The following is a 25,049-nucleotide window of genomic DNA, read 5'->3' as shown; positions in this document are numbered from 1 at the left end:
ATTTTTCAGTGTCTTACTGAAATTTAATAATCTAAGACCTATTTCACAGCTATAACCAAACCATTCCAAATTACAACCAGTTTCTTTTTCCCAAGGTGTGATATATGGCCACATTATTTACTTGACATTATATATTTTCTCTAAAAGTGTACAAATAGTCACTAAAACTTCAAATTACTTTGTACAATCATGAAATATTTAATACACAAAACCATATAAACAAATTTAAAATCGTCCTTCAGTATCCAGGGAAGACTCATTCCAAAACTTCCAACAGTATCCTTGAATACTCAAGTCCCTGATATAAAATGGCATAGTATTTGCATATAACATAGGCACCTCCTCCTGTATACTTTAAATCATCCCTACATTACTTATAACACCTAGTACAATGTAAAAACTAAGTAAATAGTTGTTATACTGTATTGTTTAGGGAATAATGACATGAAAATAAAGTCTATACATGTTCAATACAGATGCAATTTTTCTTCTTCCAAGTATTTCCAATCTACAGTTGGGTGAATCCACAAATACATGCTTTCTATATTTGTGGATACATGCTTTTCCATTATAAACTTGGTCTTCCCATCTGTGAAGGAGGACCAAGCGTATAATGAACACCCACATATGAACCATCTAGCTTGAGAAATAATACATCTCAAAAATACAGAAGGTTCTATGTGCAGTCTACTCAATCACATTCCCTTCCTTCCTTCTCAAAAGTAACCATTCTAAGACAGAGTTTACCATGCACACTTTTGTAAGTTTTACTAGAAATATACATATATCTAAACAAAAAAAAAAGTACCACTTTAAATATTATATACTATACTATATCTTTCTGCAACTCATTTGTTTCATTCAATATTCCACCTGAAGGCCAGGCACAGTAGCTCATGCCTGTAATCCCAGAACTTTAGGAGGCCAAGGCATGAGGACTGGTTGAGGCCAGGAGTTCAAAACTAGCCTGGCCAACACAGCAAGACTCCGTCTCTACAAAAAATATCGAAAATAAAAGTACAAATAAATTACACCTGAGATATGTTGATACGCAGAGTTCTAATTCCAATTGTTTTAACTGTTATATAGTTATATAGTATTCCACAATGTGAATTTCCCCGAATTTTTTATTTCAGAATGTTAGTAGTTATTTAGCTTGTTTCTAAATCTTCATAATAGCAAACAGTGCTGCAATGGACAGTCCCATACACAACCCCTTGTGTAAATTTTTCTAGGGCATAGGAGCAGAAGAAAGATATGCACATCTTCAACTTCAGTAACTGTTAAACTGGTAATAACAATGTACACTCCCACTTGCAGTATGCGAGTTCCCATTGCTCCACACCTAGATAACTGTACCACCAGAAATATCCACTTTTGAAGTCTTATGGGCGTGAATTGGTAAAGTCACTGTGGTTTTATCTGCATTTCCTTAATTACTTGTGAGGCTGAACAAATGTACATGTGTTTGCTGGGCTTTTAGGTTTCTTCTTCTTCTGTCAACTGTCTCTAATATCCATTACTTTTCTACTGGGTCATCTTTCTCTTACTGACTTGTAACTATTTTTTTATACCCTTGACACTAATCCTTTGTTAGTTAATATGTATGGCAAACACTTTCTTCACATCTGAGTTTGCCTTTTCACTGTTTTCATGGTGTTGTGACAGAATTTTTCAATTCTTTTAACCTTTATTTTTAATTAAATTTAAACAATAATTTAAACAAATCTAATTAAATCTTTAATTTTTTTTTGAGATGGAGTCTCACTGTGTCTCAGGCTGGAGTACAGTGGCACAGTCTCAGCTCACTGCAACCTCCACCTCCCAGGTTCAAGCAATCCTCCTGCCTTAGCCTCCCGAGTAGCTGGGACTACGGGCGTGTGCCAACAAGCCCAGCTAATTTGCATATTTTTAGTAGAGACAGGGTTTCGCCATGTTGGCCAGCCTGGTCTTGAACTCCGGAATTTAGGTGATCCGCCCACCTCGGCCTCCCAAAGTGCTGGGATTACAGGCGTGAGCCACCACGCCCAGCCTAAATCTTTAATTTTTTATTTTAATCTGTTCCCTTACAGTTTTTGTGCTGTGTGTTGGTTATTCTTGGCCCTTTACTATTGCAATCCATTAACATGTTATCTCTCTCCATTTGTTGAATTCCTCTTCGTCTTTCAACACAATTTTGTAAGAAAAGTCTTATACAGCTTGTCAGAGAATGTTCTCACACAGCATTTTTCCTGTTACTATTGCAAATATTTTTTAGAGTTTTTGTCTGTTGCCATTGTTTACAAACTCAGTTTTAGTATACAGAACTCATTATCCCAGACTAAACTCATTAAGTCTAATTAAGTTTTTAAGGGATTTAAATTCTTTCAAGTTTAGCCAGTAGGTAACTGAAGTAGCCTGCAAACAGCTCCAGACTGAAGAAAACTGTTAGTCCTATTTTCTACTCCTTCAACTTTCTCAGCATCAGTAGGAACGAAGAACTATTCTTTCTCAACTCATAGCCACTTTCATATCATCGTAGTTAATGAGATGACAAGAAAAGTACAATGCCTGGCACAAAATATCTTCCTTCCCTACTCTTTCTCACAGCCCAATCCATAATCAATATAAGGCTTACTAAAACAGAAAAGGAAATAAATTTTCCTGAGCAAGTCATCATTCCTTCCATATTTTCATCTCACCAGTGAAACAGGAAGAAAAATTTTCCTACCTGTATCTCACCTGTTCAACTAGTAAAGTAACCAGATTTAGAATGTAATGCCTATTCTTATGATAAAAGAAACTAACCTTTGTTGAATAGTCCACTTATATCAGTTACTATGCTAGTTGCACATACTACCTTCATTTAACACTTCAAATGGGGGCATTTTCCTCATTTCATAGGTAAAGAATCTGAGGTTCAGAGAGATTAAAGATTTGCCCAAGGTTAAATACCTACAAACTAGCAAAACTAGTATTTTATAATACCAGTCTATCGGGCTCCAAAAGCATATTATTCACATTTACACACTGCCTCCTACCAACGACCAAAGAAAATTAATTACCCAAATTCTAGTTCCTCTCCTCATCTACACTAATCAGAAAAAAAGCTAGAGGAAGAAGGAACCAGGTCAGTTACCCAGAGCTCCTGAACAGAACATTTCATTTTGTTTCTGGTTACAAAGCTACAAAAACAACAATCCAAAGAGAAATAAGACTTACGGCTGTTTGAATGACTGTGTGTGGGCCACTGTGGTCTTCAGGTGAGCAACACTGATTTCCTCTGAGAACTCTTCTACAGTCTCAATGTCCACGTGCTCCTCATCATCCTCAATGTATTCTACACAGTTATTCTGAAATACATCATTATAAAAGTAAATAATGTATTGAGTGGCAAGCACACCTAAACTTTTCAAATGCTTGCTCCCCTTATAAAACCAACTAATGCCAAACATTCATGTTATATCATGAGTACTGATAATCCTAAGATTGTTAGTCATAATAAGGAATTAAGACAGAAAGATAACATATCATTAGAATTAACAACCAAGAACTGTAAGTCATATATATTATATATAATATATATTATATAATATATAATATATAATAATATATAATAATATATTATATATAATATATAATAATATATTATTATATATTATATATAATAATATATAATATATATATTTTATATATATATATATAAAATATATAATATATAATATAATAGATACCATGGCCAGCCATGGTGGCTCACACCTATAATCCAGCACTTTGGGAGGCCCAGGCAGGTGGATCGTTTTGAGTTCAGGAGTGCAAGACCAGCCTGGGCAACATGGCAAAACCCTGTCTCTACAAAAAATACAAAAATTAGCCAGACATGGTGGCGCTCGCCTATAATTACAGCTACTCGGAAGCCTGAGGTGGCAGGATTGCTTGAGGCCAGGAGTTCGAGGCTGCAGTGACCCAAGACTGCACCACTGCACACCAGCCTGGGAGACAAGAGTAAGAGTGTCTCAAAAAAAATTAAATAAAAAATAAGTAAACAGACATAATTAAACTTAACAGCGTCCTCAAAGGACTGCACTGATGCTTCAGTGTTATTTCTAGTGGACAAGGTTCAGGCACAGATATATTAAGGCTTCATAAATCTGAAGATTAAATAACAGTAAAATAAAATTTGGTGAAAGAAATATAGAAAGGAGAAAAATTCAAGTGCCACTTTAAGGGGGCTTCATGACCAACATCCTATCAGATGCCCACAAATCAACACACATTAGCATACACAGGCAGGTATGGAAATAGAATACAGCCCAGTCCTGCAACTCTCTCAACCCCACAGAATGAGAGCTTGTAAGGAATTTCAGATTTCAAAAAAGCCCAGGATTGCTGTACTTCCTTATTATACCAAAAAAGGAGTCAAAGTGTTTACTGAGCACCTGTCACAGAAACTTGCTAAATATTTTATGTAACACTAGAGTTATATGGATATATCAGATAAGCAGATCTTTTTAAGTCCACCTTTACAAATAGTGTTTACTTGCAACATTTCTGTGCCCCCTCAAAAAAAAAAAAAAAAGTGTTTACTATGCCAGAAACATAGTAAATGAGCCCGCCTCCCGGGCTCAAACGATTCTCCTGCTTCAGCCTCCCGAGCAGTTGGGACTCTAGGACTGTGCCACCACACCTGGCTAATTTGTGTACTGTTAGTAGAGACAGGGTTTCACCACGTTGGCCAGGCTGGTCTCAAACTCCTGACCTCAGGTGATCCGCCTGCCTCAGCCTCCCAAAGTGCTGGGATTACAGGCGAGAGCTACAGCGCCCAGCATAACTGCAGTATTTCTAAATAATATCCAATAACTTCCACAAGGAAGATTTAAATTAAAGAAGCTATTCACAACTTCCCTCACAGTATTCCAATGCTAATCATAAAGGTAACATAGGTGTGAGATGTGCAAATAAAAACAATGTAGACTTTAGATTTTAGAGATCACTTAATATGACCTTTAAAAAAAAAAGTATAACTTGTTTGCTTGTCAAATTCCCTATTAGTACATTCAAGCAATGCCTCCTTGTATGATTAAGATACTTCAGGCTGGGCACAGTGGCTCATGCAATGCCTGTAATCCCAGCACTTTGGGAGGCCAACGTGGGTGGATCACCTGAGGTCAGGAGTTCGAGACCAGCCTGGCCAATATGGTGAAACCTCGTCTTTACTAAAAGAATACAAAAATTAGCTGGGCATGATGGTGCCCACCTGTAATCCCAAGCTACTCAGGAGGCTGAGTAAGAAGAATCGCTTGAACCGAGGAGGCAGAGGATGCAGTGAGCCGAGATGGCACCACTGCACTCCAGCCTGGGCGACAAAGCGAGACTCTGTCCAAAAAAAAAAAAAAAAAAAAAAAAAAAAACCTTTAAAGGTTCTATTATGTAAGTTCCACTAATAGTAATAGTTTTCACTGGTTTTAAAGTTGAACTGTTTTTTGGTCTCATGTTTACTTGGGCTGACTTACAGTGTGAGACCGCAAAAAACACAAAAAAATCAGCAATATAACTCCTAAAGTCAATGAATTTACATCCATTCTTGAAAAACATTAGGCTATGGAGAGAAAGTGTAAGTCAAATGAATATAGAATCATCCAATTTTAGAGCAAGATCCTCCTTTATAAATGAGACAATGGAGGTACTGAAATAACCAATATAAGAACATTAAGACCAGCCTGGCCAAGATGGTGAAACCCCATCTCTATGTAAATACAAAAATTATCTGGGGCAGTGGCGGGCTCCTGCAATCTCAGCTACTCAGGAGGCTGAAGCAGGAGAATTGCTTGAGCCCCGGAGGTAGAGGGTGCAGTGAGTCGAGTTCGCGCCACTGCACTCCAGCCTGGGCGACAGAGTAAGACTCCGTCTCTAAAATAAAATATTTCAACATTTTAGATTTTTAAAACAGTAATCTTTTTGTTTTATTTTATGTGCATAAAGCAGTTAAGCATTAACAGAAAAGGACCAGATAACACAAAGGCAGAATGAATCTCAAGGAAGTGCGATTGTAAAACAAGCAGTTGTATGACAATCAGTGCAGATGGCTGTCATCTGCTCCTGAAGAGGAGGACACAGTTTAGATTTTAGGGCACTCTACGGGCAGCTAGTTATGATCTCCCCATGTTTTACATCAGACCTTATGTCAGGGGTCAGCAAACCACAGCTCACCAACAACCTTTTTTTTTTTTTTTTTTTTTAACCCGAGACGGAGTTTTGTTCTTGTCGCCCAGACTGGAGTGCAATGGCGCGATCTGGGCTCACTGCAACCTCCGCCTCCCGGGTTCAAGCGATTCTCCTGCCTCAGCCTTCTGAGTACTGGGATTACAGGCACCCACCACCACACCTGGCTAATTTTTTGTATTTTTAGTAGAGACAGGGTTTTGTCATGTTGGCCAGACTAGTCTCAAACTCCTGACGTCAGGTGATCCACTCACCTCGGCCTTCCAAAGTGCTGGGATTATGGGTGTGAGTCACCGCACCTGGACTTTTTTACTAAAGTTTTAATGGAATACAGCTGCTTTTATACTACAACAGCAGTCAATCAGTTCCAACAGAGAGCCGTCTAGCTCTCTGCAAAGTCTACAACTATTTACTATCTGGCCTTTTACAGAAATCGTTTGTACAACTCCTGCACTGTATCAATACCTGACAGTTACTTATTTCAGTAAATACAACAACCCTAAATAGGAATCCTATAAAAAAACTTCAGGAAAATAATAAAAATAGGCCATAAAGGTCATATTACAAAGGACGATGACCAAAGCCTAGAATATAAATTCCAGGGACTAAATATTTAATTTTTGGAAATAAAAGCAACTCAAGGCAAAATGGTATTAGAATATGATGGTATTTTCCAGTTTTTCTCCAAAAACAAAAACATCTCTCTATATGCAAGTGAATAGGTTCTCCTCCAATTCTAAGGTCATCCATTGCTAGTTTCTGATTAACATCTACCAGAGAAGCTACAACCACCTCACATAGAAAACGTCATAGAAATTGACTGAGATCAAATGGGAGTAGTGGTTTTGGGATTTTAAAAATCTAACTCGGTAGGGACTCTCAAGCACCTATCCCCCAAATGCTTAAGCCAGCCTTCCCATAAAACCAGACAAGTCTCAAAGAATAAAAGTTCAATAAATGATGCTTGATTGACACAGCCTAAAGAACTACTAAGCCATTTAAGTCATAATCTAAACCTAGGCATCCAATTAAATGTATTATGCCTTAGTGATCTTCTGAAAAAGCTTCTGTCTTTAATTAAATCATTTAAATCCTTTAGGTTTCAGTCACAACAAAAATGGGCTCACCACCTTTTCTACATCATCAACCTCCTCACTCTGGTAGTCAGAAACAACATCCACAATTTCATCAATAGAATCATCGGTTTTCTCATTATCATCTTCATCATCTTCTTCCAAATCCAAAACAGTGAAGTCAGTACTGCTTCTCCCACCCTTCTTCTCTTGCTTTGGTTGTATCTGTTCTCCAGGTAGCAGTAAGTGACCCTGAAAATGTCCATTCCCTCTGCTGCTTTTTGCAGCTCTCCTAGGAACAATGGAGAAGGCTGAAGGATTAGAAATCCTACTCCAAGAATCACATTCAGTTTTCAAAACTCTGGCATCTTCAGCAATTCCACTTTTTCCAAGTAAGTCAGAGATGCCTTGTTCTTGCTGAAACACATCTGAATTTTCCTGACATGTCTTTGTTTCTTTAATTAACTGCTCATCTGCCTCTTTCTTACATTCCTGTGAAGCTCCGACACATTTCCTGGTTAAAGGGCCCTTCAGATGTTTTCTCCATCTTTCCCTAATACTGTCTTTCTCCAGAGAGTATCCACATTCCTTCTCTTTGGCCTCTGGCTGTAGATTAGATTGCTGCTCCATAACTTTGCTTCCTGACAATTCAAATTTACTTTCTTCCTTAAAGGAGCCTGGAAATTCACTTGAGTTTTCTTCTGGATTGTCTAATCCTTTCTGCTGTTCCACCTTCACATCACCAAGTTTTTGATGCTGTACTTTACTTAAATTTTGGACTGTCTTATTACTGGCTTTTTCAGAAATGGTCCTAACTTCTAGAACAGCCACTTTTTCTTTGGAACTCTTACGATTCCTAGCCCCATATTCTTCATTAACATCTTTATAATCTTGATCTGTATGTGACCCAGTGATACAGGAATGCTCAGATGGTTTGACAGTTGCAGAACCTTCTTCTGGAAGGGATTCTTCATCCAAATGATCACCCCTATCTTCCAAGGAATCATTCAGAGTTTCTTCTGAGGTAGCAGCTCCTGAGTTTTGTTTTATTATATTAGCCTCAGGGTCTACAGCCTCTCCTTCTGACTGTAGAACCTTCTTCGTTTCTTGCTCTCTTTTTATTGAGTTTGTTTCATCTTTCTGGTCTGGATTCTGAGATTCTCTCTTCATCTGAAGGGAAGCAACATGTTGAAGAATGGAGCTAGGAACAGGCTTTTGTCCTGGGAGCTGTAACAAGGCAAAACTACCAGACTGGAGAGGAATAAGACTGGCTGTACCAACAGGCTGTCCTCCTGAGCTATAGGTTATTTTGGTTTCAGAGCCTGTTTTACTTGCAAAGCTTTGTGGTTCAGGAGGAGAAATCCTCAGGGTCAATGTACCAGCCTGAGACACAAAACTAGCTCCAGAGGAAAGCAATGATGGTGCCTGAGTGATAACATTCACTGCTGAAGAAGACCCAACAGCTTGAATTACAGGATTCATGACAGAGAAAGCAGAGGACGAAGTGGAAGATGGCGGAGTCTCAGAGGGTTTGGAAGGAGCAGGTAACCGGATTCCCATCACAGACCCTGGTTTAAAAAATGAGAGAAATTTTTAAATCATAACTGCCCATATCAAGACTTCCAATGTTTGCTTTTCTTTTTGGAAAAGTAACTCTTAAGAGATGAAGAAAAACAATCTTGGTGTATTAACATACCATATGGCCAAGTGATTCAACAAAAGAAAAGTTCATGAAAAAGAACTTTATACCTGGGTTCCGAAACATGACAGGCTGTAAGTTGGGCTGGGTATTAGAGCCTCGAAGCTGATGCAAAGGTAGAAGCTGGACAATCTGCCCATTAGGGTGCCTGAATAGATTCATTCCACTTGGACTCCTAACAGGCTGCAAGACCATCCGATGTCCCTGAAGTTGTGTGTTTGAGACAGGTCTAAGAGTAGGAGAACCCTGCTGCACTGGAATCAACAACAATCGAGGTCCAGCACGTTTCACTGTGTTAGGAGAGACCTGTGGAGTAGCCACTGGAATTTGAGCAGCATTTTCTGAAAAACAGGAAATGGAAACATGGTACCCAAATTTCCCTTTCACATATGTAGGAAAAAAAAGTATTCATAATATTTTTTAAGACACAGTCTTGCTTTGTTGCTCAGGCTGGAGTGCAATGACACAATCTCCACTGACTACAACCTCCGCGCCTCCCTAGTTCAAGTGATTCTCCCACTTCAGCATACCAAGTAGCTGCGACTACAGGTGTGCACCAGCACACCTGGCTTATTTCTGTATTTTTGGGTAGAGACAGGGTTTCACCATGTTGGCCAGGCTGGTCTCAAACCCCTGACCTCAAGTGATCTGCCCTCCTCGGCCTCCCAAAGTGCTGAGATTACAGGCGTGAGCCACCGTGCCCAGTCTTTTTTTTTTTTTTTTTTTTAAAGAGACAGGGTTGCACTTGTCACCTTCAGTGCAGTGGCTCAATTATAGCTCACTGCAGTCTCAAACTCCTGGGTTCAAGAGATCCTCCTGCCTCAGCCTTCCAAGTAACTGGGACTACAGGGATGTGTCACTACACCTGGCTAATTATGTTATTCTTTGCAGAGACAGGGTCTTGCTTTGTTGCTCAAGCTAGTCTCAAACTCCTGGCCTCAAGTGATCCTGCCATCTCGGCCTTCCAAAGTGCTGGGACTGCAGCCATGAGCCACCATGCCCAGTCATTAAGGCACAGAATCTGACCTTGCTGCAAATAACTTCTAATTTGGATTATAAAGTTGCTGAAATTCTGTAGTTTCATAATACACTATTTATGGCGGAGAACAGCCAGACATTACGGAGCTTTACATTTAGAATGGTAAAAAATAGAGTATCAATTGTCAAGAGGCACATTTAAAGAGATAATACTTTTGCCTAAAGAAAAACATGGTTATCTCTCTAAATCTGGATTCCTGTTAAAGAGATCATTCATGATAAAATTATGATTCAACTTTATTCTTTTGAGACAGGATCGCACTCTGTCGCCCAGGCTAGAGTGCAGTGGCGCGATCACAGCTCACTGCCACCTCGAACTCCCAGGCTCAGCTTCCCAAGTAGCTGGGACCACAGGTGCACGCTTTTTTTTTTTTGTAGAGATGGAGTTTGCTATGTTGCCCAGGCTGGTCTGGAACTCCTGGGGCTCAAGCAATCCTCCTGCCTTGGCCTCCTAAAATGTTGGGATTATAGGTATAAGCCAATGTGCCTGGCCTCTTCTTTATGTTTTTAAATAAAATCCAGATTCTGCACAATTTAACTTTAAAATTAAAGCTCATAACACTTACTAGAGTTATGGCTCAATTTCTAAGCTTATACCAACTGAGGAAGATAAAGAACTAAAAATCCTTGGTTTATAAAGGGCTTTTTGGTTTTTAAAATTCACTAACAAACATGCAAAGCTTGAAGGTTTGTGGGAATTATTTTTCAGAAGGAAAAAATTACATAAGCCCCCCAAAATGGAATGAAATTAAGAGACATCAAAGAAGCAGGGAAATAAACCTGACTTAGAAGAGGCAAAGGATGTTTTTAAAACAAGAAGAAAAAGCAGAAATTTAATGTAGAAGATGAGAATTAACAGAGATTTCAAACCATTAATAGTACTTAAACATGCCCTTTACTGATTGGAAGAGATATTTCGAAATACTAAAGACACAGGAAAAAACAGTATGAGTAATCTAGATTTTTTTTTTAGATCAGAGAGATAAAGAGGTAGGAATCATGGTAATAGTAAACATAAATGAAACCGGTCTAACATTACTATTCAAATTGGTGACCTTATTTAACATTAATAAATAAAAATTGGTAGGCTTATTTAACAATAAATAAAACTTTAAAAGTTTGCTACTGAAGAGAAAAAAAAAATCAAACAAATGAAACAAAACAAAGACTTTAGCTTAACATGTGATTCTCTATCAAACAGGCACTCTGCCCACACAAAAAAATATCAAATTTTGAAAAGAAAGTCATGGTCATAACATTTAGATGAAAAATTATATAGAAAATCCAAGACTACTCTTAAAAATTAAATAAAACACAAAACCAAACTGTTCATGAAAATAATCGTGTGCAATTTAAACAAAAAATATTCATCTACCTTTTTTTTTTTTTTGAGACGAAGTCTCGCTCTGTTGCCCAGGCTGGAGTGCAATGGCAAGATCTCGGCTCACTGAAACCTCCGCCTCCCGAGTTCAAGCGATTCTCCTGCCTCAGCCTCCAGAGTACCTAGGATTACAGGCATGCAACCACCACATCCGGCTAATTTTTTTGTATTTTTAGTAGAGACAGGGTTTCACCATGTTGGCCAGGCTGGTCTTAAACTCTTGACCTCAGGTGATCCATCCGCCTCAGCCTCCCAAAGTGCTGGGATTACAGGCATCAGCCACTGTGCCTGGCCATATTAATTTATCTTACGTGAATTAAGAAACAAATATGTTAGTGCATTCTTAATTTTTCAACTTTTTTCTTCAAATTAACTTTTAGAGAGTGATTCAAAAACATTCAGAGAATGAAAGCAATCTTTAATATACACACTAAATTTGTGATGGTTTACTTAAATGTGTGCAAGGGAAAGGAAGGTAAAGAGAAAAAGGAGAAAAATCAAATTTTAAAAGCACAGATATCAAAGTGCCAACAGGGGATCCTCTTTATAAATAGAGAAAAAAATTACACACACTTCCTTAAGTAGCAGTTACCTGAGTCAGGTCTATTTATTTTAAAAGATTAGAAAACTTGTTAAATGTTAGCGTTTCCTGGCAGGATGCAGTGGCTCATGCCTGTAATCCCAGCACTTTGTGGGGCCAAGATGCAAGGACTGCTTGAGCCCAGGAGTTCAAGACCAGCCTGGACAACATAGCAAGACCTCGCCTCTACTGAAAAATCAAAAAAATTAACCAGGTGTGGTGGCACATGCCTATGATCCCAGCTACTCGGGAGACTGAAATGGGAGGCTCACTTGAGCCTGAGATGTCGAGGCTGCAGGGAGCCATGATCATGCCACTACACTCCAACCTGGATGACAGGGCAAGACCCTGTCTGTCTCTCTTTCTCTCTCTCTCTATATATATTTTTTTAAAATAAAAATACATTTTTATTAAAAATATATCTACATATGTTTTTCCTCAAATGGTATTATAGAAGATATTTTATGTACAGTCTTTGATGATATATCCTTAATGTTACTCTAGTATTTTCTAGCTTTCTTCTTTAAAAAAAAAGACAGCAAAGCCATGTGCTCAGAATATATAGTAGCTAACAGGAATTTAATGATTTTTTTATTATTATAGTTTCCAGTATATTTCTTTATAGGGTTAACCTCTATTATGCCGAGTAATGCTGGTTTCCAATTAATGCTGTCTCTTTTAAAAACACATTTACAGCCGGGCGCTGTGGCTCACGCCTGTAATAATCCTAGCACTTTGGGAGGCCAAGGCAGGCGGATCATGAGGTCAAGAGTTCGAGACAAGCCTGGTCAACATGGTGAAATCCCGTCTCTACTAAAAATATAATATACACCACTGTGTGGTGGCAGGCACCTGTAATCCCAGCTACTCGGGAGGCTGAGGCAGGAGAACCACTTGAACCTGGGAGGCGGAGGTTGCAGTGAGCTGAGATGGCGCCACTGCACTCCAGCCTGGGCAACAGAGCAAGACTCCATCTCAATAAATAAATAAATAAGCAAACACACACACATTTACATATAAAAAAGCAGTTGATTAAAATAAAAATATTAGGTAGGTGACAGTACAGATGGGATTCTGCAAAATATGTGAATGCATATCCTGAATAACTGAAGTCTGAGAAACAACAGAACTACAGAAGAATAAACTACTATATTGTTTCATGAAAGAATTAAGAGTACAGAAAAAGACTGGAATCCATATGGTTTAGAAGACATGATCTGTTAAAATATAACAGATATGCACCTTGAAATTCAATAGGAAATCAAAGTAGCTTCACTAATGACTTCACTCCCAAAATTATGTATCAGACTAATCATGATTTACAGGCTTATTTATGGGAAGAAGCACAAGACAGACACATTTAATATTGTGATTCACAAGCCGGACATGGTGGCTCACGCCTGTAATCCCAGCACTTTGGGAGGCCAAGGTGGGCAGATCACAGAGACTGAGACCAGCCTGACCAAAATGGAGAAACCCCGTCTCTACTGAAAATACAAAAAATTAGCCGGAGGCGGTGGCATGCACCTGTAGTCCCAGCTACTCGGGAGGCTGAGGCAGGAGAATCGTGTGAACCCAGGAGGCAGAGGTTGCAGTGAGCTGAGATCCTGCCATTGTACTCCAGCCTGGGCAACAGAGCAAGACCCCATCTCAAAAAATATATATATATAGACACACACACACATATATATAGATTCACTTTTCCCTTCAACAGAACTTCAACTTACAAACTAACTCTCAATCTCTTCTTCCATAAAAGACAGAGAGGAATTTGGACCACATCACTAAATGCAAAAATATTTAAGAGAAAAACATCAAAAACCAAGACAGAATTGCTATTGGGTAATTATTTCCCCTCAAATCCTGCAAAGTCTCTTGCTCTTTTCCATATTAGTTCCTCTATGAGTAGATTAAAAGAACCACTTACTTTAGCTAGTTGCATCTGGATATAAAAACTACACAAAGTGTACGATATTCCTATTTCAAATTCACTCAACCAAAGCCAATAAAAGAAATACTTTAACTAAAAAGTTTATAGAAATATTAGAGCCCTAAACAAATATGCCTCCTTGTTTCTATTTCAATCAGTTCATGTCCAGCAATTAAATAGATGCTGATTCATTAGTGATTTTTACTAGACAAAAGGAGATGAAGTCTGCTCATCTGTTGCTAATTAAAAAGCAGCACCCCCCCCACCCCACAAAAAGAACACCTGCATTTGGGGCTCCCTCCTCAAAGATGTGCACCCCTAGCTCTCAGCACACAGGTCATGTTTCCTCCCATGCCCATCTTAGTGGCTCAGAGCTCCAGTCTTACCTGCATTACTTCAGTATCCTTCAGCCACCACTTCCATTTTAATGTTTTTGAGTATTTTGAGTCACAATCTCCAGCTCCACTAAACTATCAGTCAAGATTGTTCAAGTTCTCTCTCAAGGTTATCAGTTATTGTTATTAATGTTCTGCTTACAAAACTGCATATATTTTCAGTGATTTATCCCAATCCCGTATTAACCATGAGCCCTATTAATTTTAGTGTTCAGTTTTGCAGCATGCAGAGGTTTTCAGGAATACATGTATCATGTTACAATAGAAATACCTATACTGTTATCCTCATGTATCTACAATCCTATCACAACCACAAAGTTATATAAATAGGTGTACAGTAATAAAGCAGCTAGTAACATCTAGGCCTTACCTGGTCTCTGGCTCACTGGTGGACTCCCATTAATTCCTGAGAGTATAATAGGAACAGAGCCCAGAGATGAAGTTGGTGTGGTCACCATGGAGGAAGATGCAGCTGCAGTCACCACGACTAAGGAGGTGGAAGCAGTGGAAGCAACAGGAAGAGTTATGGTTGAAGGAGATGCTACCAAAGACTTAGGAAAAGCAACTGAAGCCACAGGGGTAGTTATCCCAGTGGTTTTGGTAAGGTTCACAGTGGCTGTAGACTGGGTAGATGTTACAGGGGTGCTGGTATTAGTAGTTTCAGAGACCTCAACAACCCCTGTAGTGGTGGCACCAGAAGAATAAGTAGTTTCTTTAGTTTCCACGTCAGAAATAGCAGTCATAGGTGTCACAGCAGTAACATTTTCTAAAAACACTTGAGGGGTGGTAGTAGTGACAGCAGCAGTCACAGGGCTGCACACCTGAACTGGCTCAGAAGAAACCACAGGTGTGACGACCATTACTGGAGAAGGTCTGATACTGAACTTCTGTGTCCCTGCCAGGGTTTGGGGTGTGCTAACTCCAGGTATCTTCTGCTGCAACGCTCCAACTTTACTCATCACAAACTGTGTGAACACACCACCAGGAGAGGGTCGAGCCGCTGCAAATAGAAATTTGCAGGTCAAAAATCTTCAGTTCTCATATTTTATCCTCTTAGTGACTGCTTACCGACATTTATTGTGCACCACTGGGTCAATTTCTTACAGGTACTACCTACCTGCATTATTTGTGCCAATTTCTTTTTTTCTTTTTTGAGATGGAGTTTCTTTCTTGTTGCCCAGGCTAGAGTGCAATGGCACGATCTCAGCTCACTGCAACCTCTGTCTCCCAGGTTCAAGCAATTCTCCTGCCTCAGCCTTCCCGGGTAGCTGGGATTACAGGCATGCGCCACCAAACCCAGCTAATTTTTGTATTTTTAGTAGAGATAGGGTTTCTCCATGTTGGTCAGGCTGGTCTTGAACTCCCGACCTCAGGTGATCTGCCTGCCTCGGGCCTCCCAAAGTGCTGGGATTACAGGTGTAAGCCACCACACCCAGCATCTGAGCTAATTTCTACTCTCAGAAATCAAACGCTTGCCTTGACCAAAAACAAACCTCAGTTCTAAACGAAAGGGATTAAAATTGAGTGTTCCAGGCCAAACACAGTGCTTTGGGAGGCCGAGGCGGGCAGATCATGAGGTCAGGAGTTCGAGACCAGCCTGGCCAATATGGTGAAACCCCATCTCTACTAAAAATACAAAAATTACCTGGGCATAGCGGCACGTGCCTATAATCCCAACTACTCAGGAGGCTGAGGCAGGAGAATGGTTTGAACCCAGGAGGTGGATGCTGCAGTGAAATGAGATAGTGCCACTGCACTCCAGCTTGGGAGACAGAGCAAGACTCCGTCTTGAAAGAAAAATTAAAAAATTAAATAAGAGTGTTCCTACTAAAATTCTTTTGACTGTGCAATATATTCAAACTGTCAGGATACTAAAAAGGCAATACAGTAGCAAAAACTTCATCACCTAAAACAGATAAAAGAAAACAAGAGGGTTTGTTTCCCCCAATTTCTAATGTAAAAAGTTGTTTCTACCATTTCCTACTGTCTGAGCACTCTCACCTCTTTACAGCTGTGCTATTATGAGATGCTTACGTATTACATATTCCTAAAATATATAAAGACATTTCTCAAAACAGATCAGGATAGGATTGCTTTTTTTATTTCCCTTAATCACAACCGAAGCTGCTTTAATAAAAGGTAAAATAGATTCTTTTTTTTTTTGAGATGGAGTCTCGCTCTGTCACCAGGCTGGAGTGCAGTGGCACGATTTCGGATTACTGCAACCTCTGCCTCCCGGGTTCAAGTGATTCTCCTGCCTCAGCCTCCCGAGTAGCTGGGACTACAGGCGCATGCCACCACTCCCGGCTAATTTTTGTATATTTAGTAGAGATGGGGTTTCACCATGTTGGCCAGGATGGTCTCTATCCCTTGACCTCGTGATCCACCCGCCTCGGCCTCCCAAAGTGCTGGGATTTCAGGCGTGAGCCACCACGCCCGGCCAAAATAGGTTTTAAGGCAAACAATAAATATCTTCTATCTTCACACAACTCTAACCATTCAGCCAGAGATTTCAATTGACACTCTTTCTAACATTCCTAACAGATTTGAAACAACAAAAAGAGAAATTCAATAAACCAACTATAGATACTCTCAATGCTAAAACACAAATGCTTTAAGAAGGTAATTTATTACAGACTTCAGCATTTAAATGTTAAGGAAAAGAGAGGTTTTCATTCATAGAACAGAGATGAATGGAATAAATCAACACTTCCAAAACTGTATTTATAGGAGCTTTCCACTTTAAGCCTATACTACTTACACCACTAGCTTTTGCTAGCTCCTTGGTTTCATAAGTTTAAGAAATATCAACAGAAGCATTTACATAGCACCAGCAAGAGTTCAACAAGATGCCAAAAACACCAGTCCTCATAGGAAAATAGTAAACTATTTTTAATTTAGTAGAATATTTTAGTGAATAATTTAGTATAATAGTAAACTATTTTTAAATGTCTTTCCTTTTTAGAAACAAAATTAAAATCCTAAGTCTTTTCTATATTAATAACAACCAGTCTAAAAACCTTAAAAATAACTATAAAACTTGCCTTAAGGTCAGTGTTATTAAAAAATAAAAAATATATATAAAACAAAGAAAATAACTATAAAACAACTCAATTCATCTAATATTGCAGGTTATCAGAAGTTAACCCCAAACAATCAAAAAAGTCCAGGCAAGACAGACAACAAGAATAAGAATAATGCCAAAGTACATATTTCTCTAATTTTTACAATGTCCATACCTGTACCCACTGTCCCACCACCAAGTCATAGGCCTTTCCAAACCATACCTACACCCCAACTTACCAATTGGCCGTTTTGCTGGGACAAACGCCTTCAGATTCTTCCCAGGGCGATTTGTTGCAGTGCCAGAGGAGGATGCCATTTTGGAATTGGATGTTGAAGGCAACAGGGTACGTGGTTTCCTGGATGCAGCCACCTTGGCATTGGATGCTACCTTGGAGATGACAGTACTGAGGGTTGAGAGGTCCAGGACTGAGGGTCGCAACCTGCCTGTGATATAAGCAGCTAGCCTATTGGCTGGATGCAATGCCCCCATCTGTCCCAATAGCAACTTAGCCTGCGGGTAACTCTTACCATTAACCTGAAACAAGTGGCAAAGAGAAATTCTGTAAAGATAAAATTCTCTTGCTAACTCCTCTCCCTTGACAGGGGCTTCATTTTTACAAGTTTTCATTAAGTCTATTTTTCAGATTTAAAAGGGAAAAAGAAGTAGACTTTTTCCATTTAGAATAATCTGAGTAATCAGGAGGCAGAAAAATGTTGTCATCTGATATTCTGAACTAATCTCATCTCCTTCATATTGTAGTTTGAAAATAGAGAATCGGAAACTCATCATTCTGCATCCTAGTTATGTGAAAGTTATCATCAAATCTAAACAACTAGAATTATCCAATTGTTTTCCTTGTAAATAAGCCATTCTGGTTAAGCTATTAACCTCATCAGCAAAAATGAGTGTCCCACAGAATCTCTCTAAGACCAGAGACATAATGAAGCTCTCACACAAGGGTCCTTTCAAGCATCCTTCATATTTGAAAAATATAAGTGAAATCTACTTTAAGTTATAAGACAATCATTGTTGCAATAACCTAAGCCACAATTACCTCATAGTTTTTCATTTTCAAAAAGCTTAGCTTTGAAAATATTATTTTCATCTCTTGGATAAAACATGGGTTCAAACTGAATGTTGGTAGAAACTCATTCTTATTCTAGACATAATTAACTAAATAGTCAGAAGAAAGTGAACCAACAAATGAAGTAAAGATCCCCTCTGCTGCCTGAGTTTATCAGACTGCCCATCATGGGTACCAGCACAGTTGTTTTTTGTGGGGGTTGATTTCTTTTCTTTTCTTTTTTTTTGAAGAAAGAAAACAAAAACTTCCCAAGTCTCTACCCATGTTCTCTAGGTCATATTGCCAGGCAACTCTAGAGAAGATAACCTTTTCTATATTTCCTTTTCACCATTTAAAAATCGGGGGTTGGGGGAGATGGAGTGACGTAGAGTCTACTCTCTAATAGGGAACTGGTGAGGAGACTAGCTACAGCAAGCAACTCCATCTTCAGAGACACAAAACAAAATTACTCTTTGCTACTTTGGTTAAATTGTGATTATTCCCACAGAGATCAAGAATATCTCTGCCTTGAGTTTGGTACAAAGAATGTGATCATTGCCCCTGAAAGTAAACTTTACTGTAACTTTTCAGGCTATATGGAAATAGGTCAGATACCCCTCCCGGATTCCTTGGGACTGCGCTGAAGCCTACTCTGTAGCTTCCCCAAAGTTTACAAAGTTTACAGTTGCCTGACTGCTTATGCAGACACATTCTACAGTGGCTTTGTGAGTCCTGGGCAGAAGAGAACAAAAAATTTCCATGCTTGTATTTTAGGGAGTCTGGTCTCACTAGAAATTGTATCAGGCAAACCTCTGTTTTCAGTGTCAATCAATAAATAAGGTAGAGAAAATACTGTTCTCCTCATCAAGAGTATAAGAAATATCAACAGAAGCATTTACATAGCATGCACAACAGTAAACTGCAATAATAAGTTTTTTAATTAAGTAGATCAATCATATTAATATTATTTTCTCTTTTGAGATGGAGTCTCACTCTGTCACCCAGGCTGGAATGCAGTGAGTGGCATGATCTCGGCTCACCGCAATCTCTGCCTCCCAGGTTCAGGCGATTCTCCTGCCTCAGCCTCCCAGCTGGGATTACAGGCACACGCCACCATGCCCGGCTAATTTTTGTATTTTTAGTAGAGATGGGGTTTCACCATGTTGGTTAGGCTGGTCTTGAACTCCTGACCTCATGATCTGCCCGCCTTCACTTCCCAAAGTGCTGGGATTACAGGTGTGAGCCACCACGCCCAGCCTATATCAATCATATTATTAACGGAGAAGTCCTTAGTGACTTAGAAGCAGCCAATCTAATGAAAGTCAAGTTAACTTTGCAATAATATCACACTTCCACACATTTGCTACTCTAATATAAAAGTGCATTTTTTTTTTTTTTTGAGACAATCTCCCTCTGTTGCCCAAGCTGGAATACAGTGGCACGGTCTCAGCTCACTGCAACCTCCACCTCCCAGGTTCAAATGATTCTCCTGCCTCAGCCTCCCAATAAGCTGGGATTACAGGCGCGTGCCACCACGCCGGGCTAACTTTTTTATTTTTAGTAGAAATGGGGTTTTGCCATGTGGGCCAGGCTAGTCTCAAACTCCTTGCCTCAGGTGATCCACCACCTCGGCCTCCCAAAGTGCTGGGATTACATGCGTGAGCCTTTTTTGACTATGACATTAATTCAGAACATCTCTTTTCAAATTTTCTGTATGCCAGTATAATTTTACTAATACAACCTGCGTGAATTACTAAATACCAAGGATAAAGGTATTTGTCCTACAACAATTACACTAACAAAACCCCTATGAATCAAATAAAGAAAAAATATAATTAAGTAAATATGGCTCAATTTTTACTCTTGTATTTAAATAACACCTTACTAAATTAAAATTTTCAGCCGTGCATCGTGGCTCACCCCTGTAATCCTAGCACTTTGGGAGGCCAAGGTGGGTGGATCACCTGAGCTCAGAAGTTCGAGACCAGCCTGGACAACATGGCGAAACCCCATCTCTACTAAAAAAAAAAAAGAAAAAAAAAAAAAAACACACACACAAACACAAAATTAGCCAGGTGTGGTGTCACATGCCTGTAATCCCAGCTACTTGGGAGGCTGAGGCACAAAGAATCGCTTGAACCCAGGAGGCAGAGGTTGCTGTGAGCCAAGATTGCGATAAATAAATAATAAATAAAAATTTTTAAAATTTTTATTTTAAATTTAGGCAAGTCTCTAAACATACATTGCCTATCTTTAAGTCAATTTCATCTTCCTCTTACACCTACCGTTCTAACCATGGTTTTGTTTTGAAACCTATCTGCTAATAATAAATTCCAAGAGCTAGACTGAATCCCTGATTATCCTTGTTTTATTGTCAAAGTATCACTAGAGCCCACAGGCAATAAAGTTTATGAAGAGCAACTTTCTGGGAAGATTAGAAAGAAAATTAAAACTAATACAAGGCTCTACGTTTCTGTTCATAAATGTGACAAAAATTCACTCTAGGTATGCATCTAAACTAGGCCTATTACAAAAAGAGATAATAATTTTGTCACCCAGTTCCCAGGAAATGTCAAGATAAAGGATATCAGGACCACAAAGGGCTCTGAAAAATCATGATACTACCTAGGTATACAAAGGTGCTATACCCAGATTAAAGATAATTCTCACCTGGATAAGCCCAGATGTACTTGAACTGGGTTTACGTTTATAGGCCACAAGCTTCCCTGCAGGAGAAAGCCCTGCATAAAAAGGCAGACCTTTGCCTCCATGTAATCTCTCCCTCACTGAATCCAGGGCATCTGTCTGCACAGGAGAGATATCCTCCATTTTCCCAGGGGACAATGGACCATCAGGAGTCTCTGATCCAGATTTCTCAGCCATATCATCTTGGTCTTGACATGATGGCATAGAGATTTTCACACGAGAAGAATAAACAGGAGGGTTCTTCTCACCCCGGCTCTTTCGCTGAGAAGCCAACTCAATGATGAAGCTGCCCACCTTAAGTGATTGTGGCATGTTGCTATTGATGTGCTGGGATAAGATGCTCAAAATCTTGTTCCGATCTTCCTCCCAGTTGCAGTCTGAGATGATCTCAATCAGTTTGGTGGGACCACCAGGTGACCTCTGATGCATATAAGAAGTAGAAGAGGATTCCCCTTCATTGCAGGAAGACTTCCAGCTCTTTTCTGATGAAAAATAATAATAAAAAATAAAAAGTTGAAAGATTATTTCTGCATCACAGCATTTTGTATTAAACTCTGAAAAAAACTGTCACATTCTCATGTTCTTTCACAGTAGTAACTTAAAATGTATCAACTTTCACAATTTGGGAGTTTTCCAGGAAGAAAAAGTTCCAGAGAATAAGACTACAACAGCCCTCATTATCCTGCTGACTGGGCTCTAACAGGTAGTTCCCTTAACACTACTCTAAATGCCACAATTATTACATTAGAGTTAGCTTGCAAACAAACCGTGACCTACAACCAAGGTTAAGCTTCATTGGTATAGGTTACTATTTTGCTATACATACAGGCAAAGTGAAACTACTTGCAAGATGCTTTGAAACATGTAAAGATTAGAGCCAATCCAAAAGAACAGCAAGAAAAATAGTATTCTGATTTTTTTTTTTTTTTTTTTTTTGAGACGGGGTCTAGCTCTGTCGCCAGGCTGGAGTGCAGTAGCGTGATAGCTCACTGCAACCTCTGCCTCCCAGGTTCAAGTGATTCTCCTGCCTCAGCCTCCCGAGTAGCTGAGACTACGGACGCATGCCACCACGCCCAGTTAATTTTTGTATTTTTAGTAGAGACGGGGTTTCACCAAGTTGGCCAGGATGGTCTTGGATCTCTTGACCTCATGATCCGCCCGCCTCGGCCTCCCAAAGTGCTGGGATTACAGGCGTGAGCCACTGTGCCCGGCTATAGTATCCTGATTTTAAGTGCACTCTACCTCTAATTTCTACTGCAAATACCTCTGAATTACTTCTGTACTTCTAGATATGATTGCTCCATTTCTATACTGTATGCAGATCACTCAACTCCCCAAAGTATTCTTTCCATGGCAACATGTTGACTAGACATGTATTTCACTAGACTCCTGGATTTCTTTAGCACAGCTTCCCAATGAGTGTACTGGTATGTCAAGGGCCCCCATAATCCTCTCAGGGTGCTCACGCTCTCAGGCAGTTTCTCTCCACCCTAGCAGCCTCCTCCACTTACCTCAATGTGCTATAGAAACATTATAAACATTATAATTATTTGTATGTACCATGACATTTTTTAAGAAGTTAGGAAGCCCTGCTGCTTAAGTGTCAGAAGTTTCAGGAAGCATAACCAAAAACAAATTGGTAACCACCTGACCACTACCTGTCATCAAAGTAATTCTGACAGTAGCCTCTGCCAGCTAAATCACAGTAATATTCCCTCCTTTCTCCTTCTAGATTTCCCCAGAGGTGGCAGTGATGGAGGACCAAAGGCTAATGATGCCAATATTACTCGGGTTTGGAAAGAGGTTAAAAAAAAACCTCACTGCCCTCATCCTAAATGTCTCTTGCAACAACATGCTTTATCAACATGAATGAATTTTCTTTTATTTTTGAGAGCAGGAGTGTTAACAGACCAAATAATGGGGAAAAAAAACTTTTACTTATTGTCCCTGTTTTTGGCATAAGTTTGAAACAGGGTAGGCAGATATATTCTGAATTGATGGTTTGGGTTTTCTCCCATTATTACTATAATCTAGACCTAAATAATTTTTATCAAATGTTAAGATCTAGTTTTCATTCTGACCTTGTAATTTATCAGAATCATCCTCCAAGTCACAGGTGAGTTGCTTTAAGGGCTGCTGTTCAGAATCAGGTTCCTGAAGGAGACAGTAACACAGAAATACTTTAACTTAACATATATTCAATACCCACAGAAACTTGGACACAAGCATTAAATCACTCACAGAAGTTTAAATCATTAGAATGATTGAAATGTCAACAGCTTCAATCCACTTGCACATCTACATTACTATCATATAAAACCCTGGGCAAAAACACGTAGTTTTGCTACCTAATGTCCTTGATAGCGACTGAGTCATCAAGAAAAAAAATTCACATTGTACTTTAATGAGGGAAACATATTTACTGTTAAATGAAACAAACTACAGTTATTCAGAAAATTCACCAGTTGAGGCCAGTCTCGGTGGCTCATGCCTGTAATCTCAGCATTCTGAGAGGCTGAGGTGGGAGGATCACTTGAGCCCAGGAGTTCAAACCAGCCTGGCCAACAAAGCAAAACCCCATCTATACCAAAAATACAAAAGCTTAGCCACAAATGGTGGCACACACCTATAGTCCCAGTTGGTTGGGAGGCTGAGACAGAAGGATCGCTTGAGCTGAAGGTTGCAGTGAGCCGAGACCGTGCCACTGCACTTCAGCCTGGGTGACAAAGTCAGGCCCTATCTCGAAAAAAAAAAAAAAGAAAGAAAGAAAGAAACAAACAAACAAACAAAATTTGCCAATGTGGAAAGATGCACACCCTATTACAGACAAATTAATAAAACTAAAATTTTTAAAAATTACTCCAGGATCAGAAAGAATAATACTTTTTAATTTATCAAATCCTCTATTAACAGGCATTTTGCCTCCAATTTCTCATTAGTAAGGACAATAGTGCACTGAACAGCTATATATATGCGTATGTTTGAGTAAACATACATACATGCACATATCTTTGTGCCCTCATGCTATGTACACTTACAATTTAGGGTCAAAAAGATATGCACATTTAAATTTTTTTGTTTTTGTCATTAACAAATTGCTGTTTAAAAGAAAACTGCTGATTTATACCTTTAGTGGTTTTCTGGGGAGTCACCACTGATGTTGAGGTGGCAGTACAAGCGAAGGTGGAGCCCCCAGCCATCAGCTGAACCATGGAAAGGGAAGAGGTGTAGCCTAACTACAAGGGTAACTGGAATCAGAACTTATTATTTAAATTATCTGTGAATATGTGCCTCAGTTTCTCATATAATCCTCCATGGGTTGGAAAGACTGCCACCTAGACTCTTTTATCATTCCACCTTCACTAATCAGGAGAGACTGCCCTCTTTCCTTAGTTCCAATTTTTTTTTAGGTGAAAGAAATTTAAGAAAGTAGAGGAATAGGCTGGATGTTGTGGCTCACGCCTGTAATCCAGCACTTTGGGAGGCCGAGGTGGGTGGATCACCTGAGGTCAGGAGTTTAAGACCAGCCTGGCCAACATGGTAAAACCCTGTCTCTACTAAAGCATAGAAATTAGCCGGGCATGGTGGCACCCGCCTGTAATGCCAGCTACTCGGGAGGCTGAGACGGGAGAATCGCTTGAACCCCAGAGACGGTGGTTGCAGTGAACCGAGACAGCGCCACTGCACTCCAGCCTGGGTGGCTGAGCGAGACTCCGTCTTTAAAAAAAGAAAAAAGAAAAGTAGAGGAATAAAAAAATGGCTACTCCATAGACAGAGCAGCTCTTAGTTCCAATTTTTAAAATCCTAGGAAAGGAGTCTGAATGGTTCATCTTGGATCAGACACCAGCCTTTGACCCAGAACACTGTTGCCAAGGAGGCAAGAGCTGTAGGATAATGGCAGTTTCCATTTAATCTA

The 25,049-nt window shown here is 39.5% G+C and overlaps 1 protein-coding gene across 20 annotated transcripts in view; it reads right to left on the bottom strand.

Annotated features, from left to right (window-relative positions):
- The window catches only part of MGA (MAX dimerization protein MGA), a 159,336-nt gene that overhangs the window by 14,372 nt on the left and 119,915 nt on the right, over positions 1-25,049 (bottom strand). For 9 of the 20 annotated variants that reach the window (XM_054532609.2, XM_054532610.2, XM_063716589.1 and 6 more), the window contains 7 exons: positions 23,215-23,287; positions 21,098-21,615; positions 17,601-17,898; positions 14,668-15,297; positions 9,024-9,314; positions 7,332-8,842; positions 3,202-3,332 (listed from right to left, as the gene is read on the bottom strand). In XM_054532609.2, the coding sequence (XP_054388584.1) occupies positions 3,202-3,332; positions 7,332-8,842; positions 9,024-9,314; positions 14,668-15,297; positions 17,601-17,898; positions 21,098-21,615; positions 23,215-23,287 (3,452 nt within the window). Of the gene's footprint in view, positions 1-3,201; positions 3,333-7,331; positions 8,843-9,023; positions 9,315-14,667; positions 15,298-17,600; positions 17,899-21,097; positions 21,616-23,214; positions 23,288-25,049 lie in introns of those variants that run through there. The other 11 variants (XM_063716590.1, XM_024232348.3, XM_054532617.2 and 8 more) reach the window with 10 other exon arrangements.

Source organism: Pongo abelii, chromosome 16, assembly GCF_028885655.2.
Source record: "Pongo abelii isolate AG06213 chromosome 16, NHGRI_mPonAbe1-v2.0_pri, whole genome shotgun sequence".
Lineage (NCBI taxonomy): Eukaryota > Metazoa > Chordata > Mammalia > Primates > Hominidae > Pongo > Pongo abelii.
Note: the sequence above shows the minus strand (reverse complement) of the source record. Positions and strands in the feature narration are given on the sequence as shown.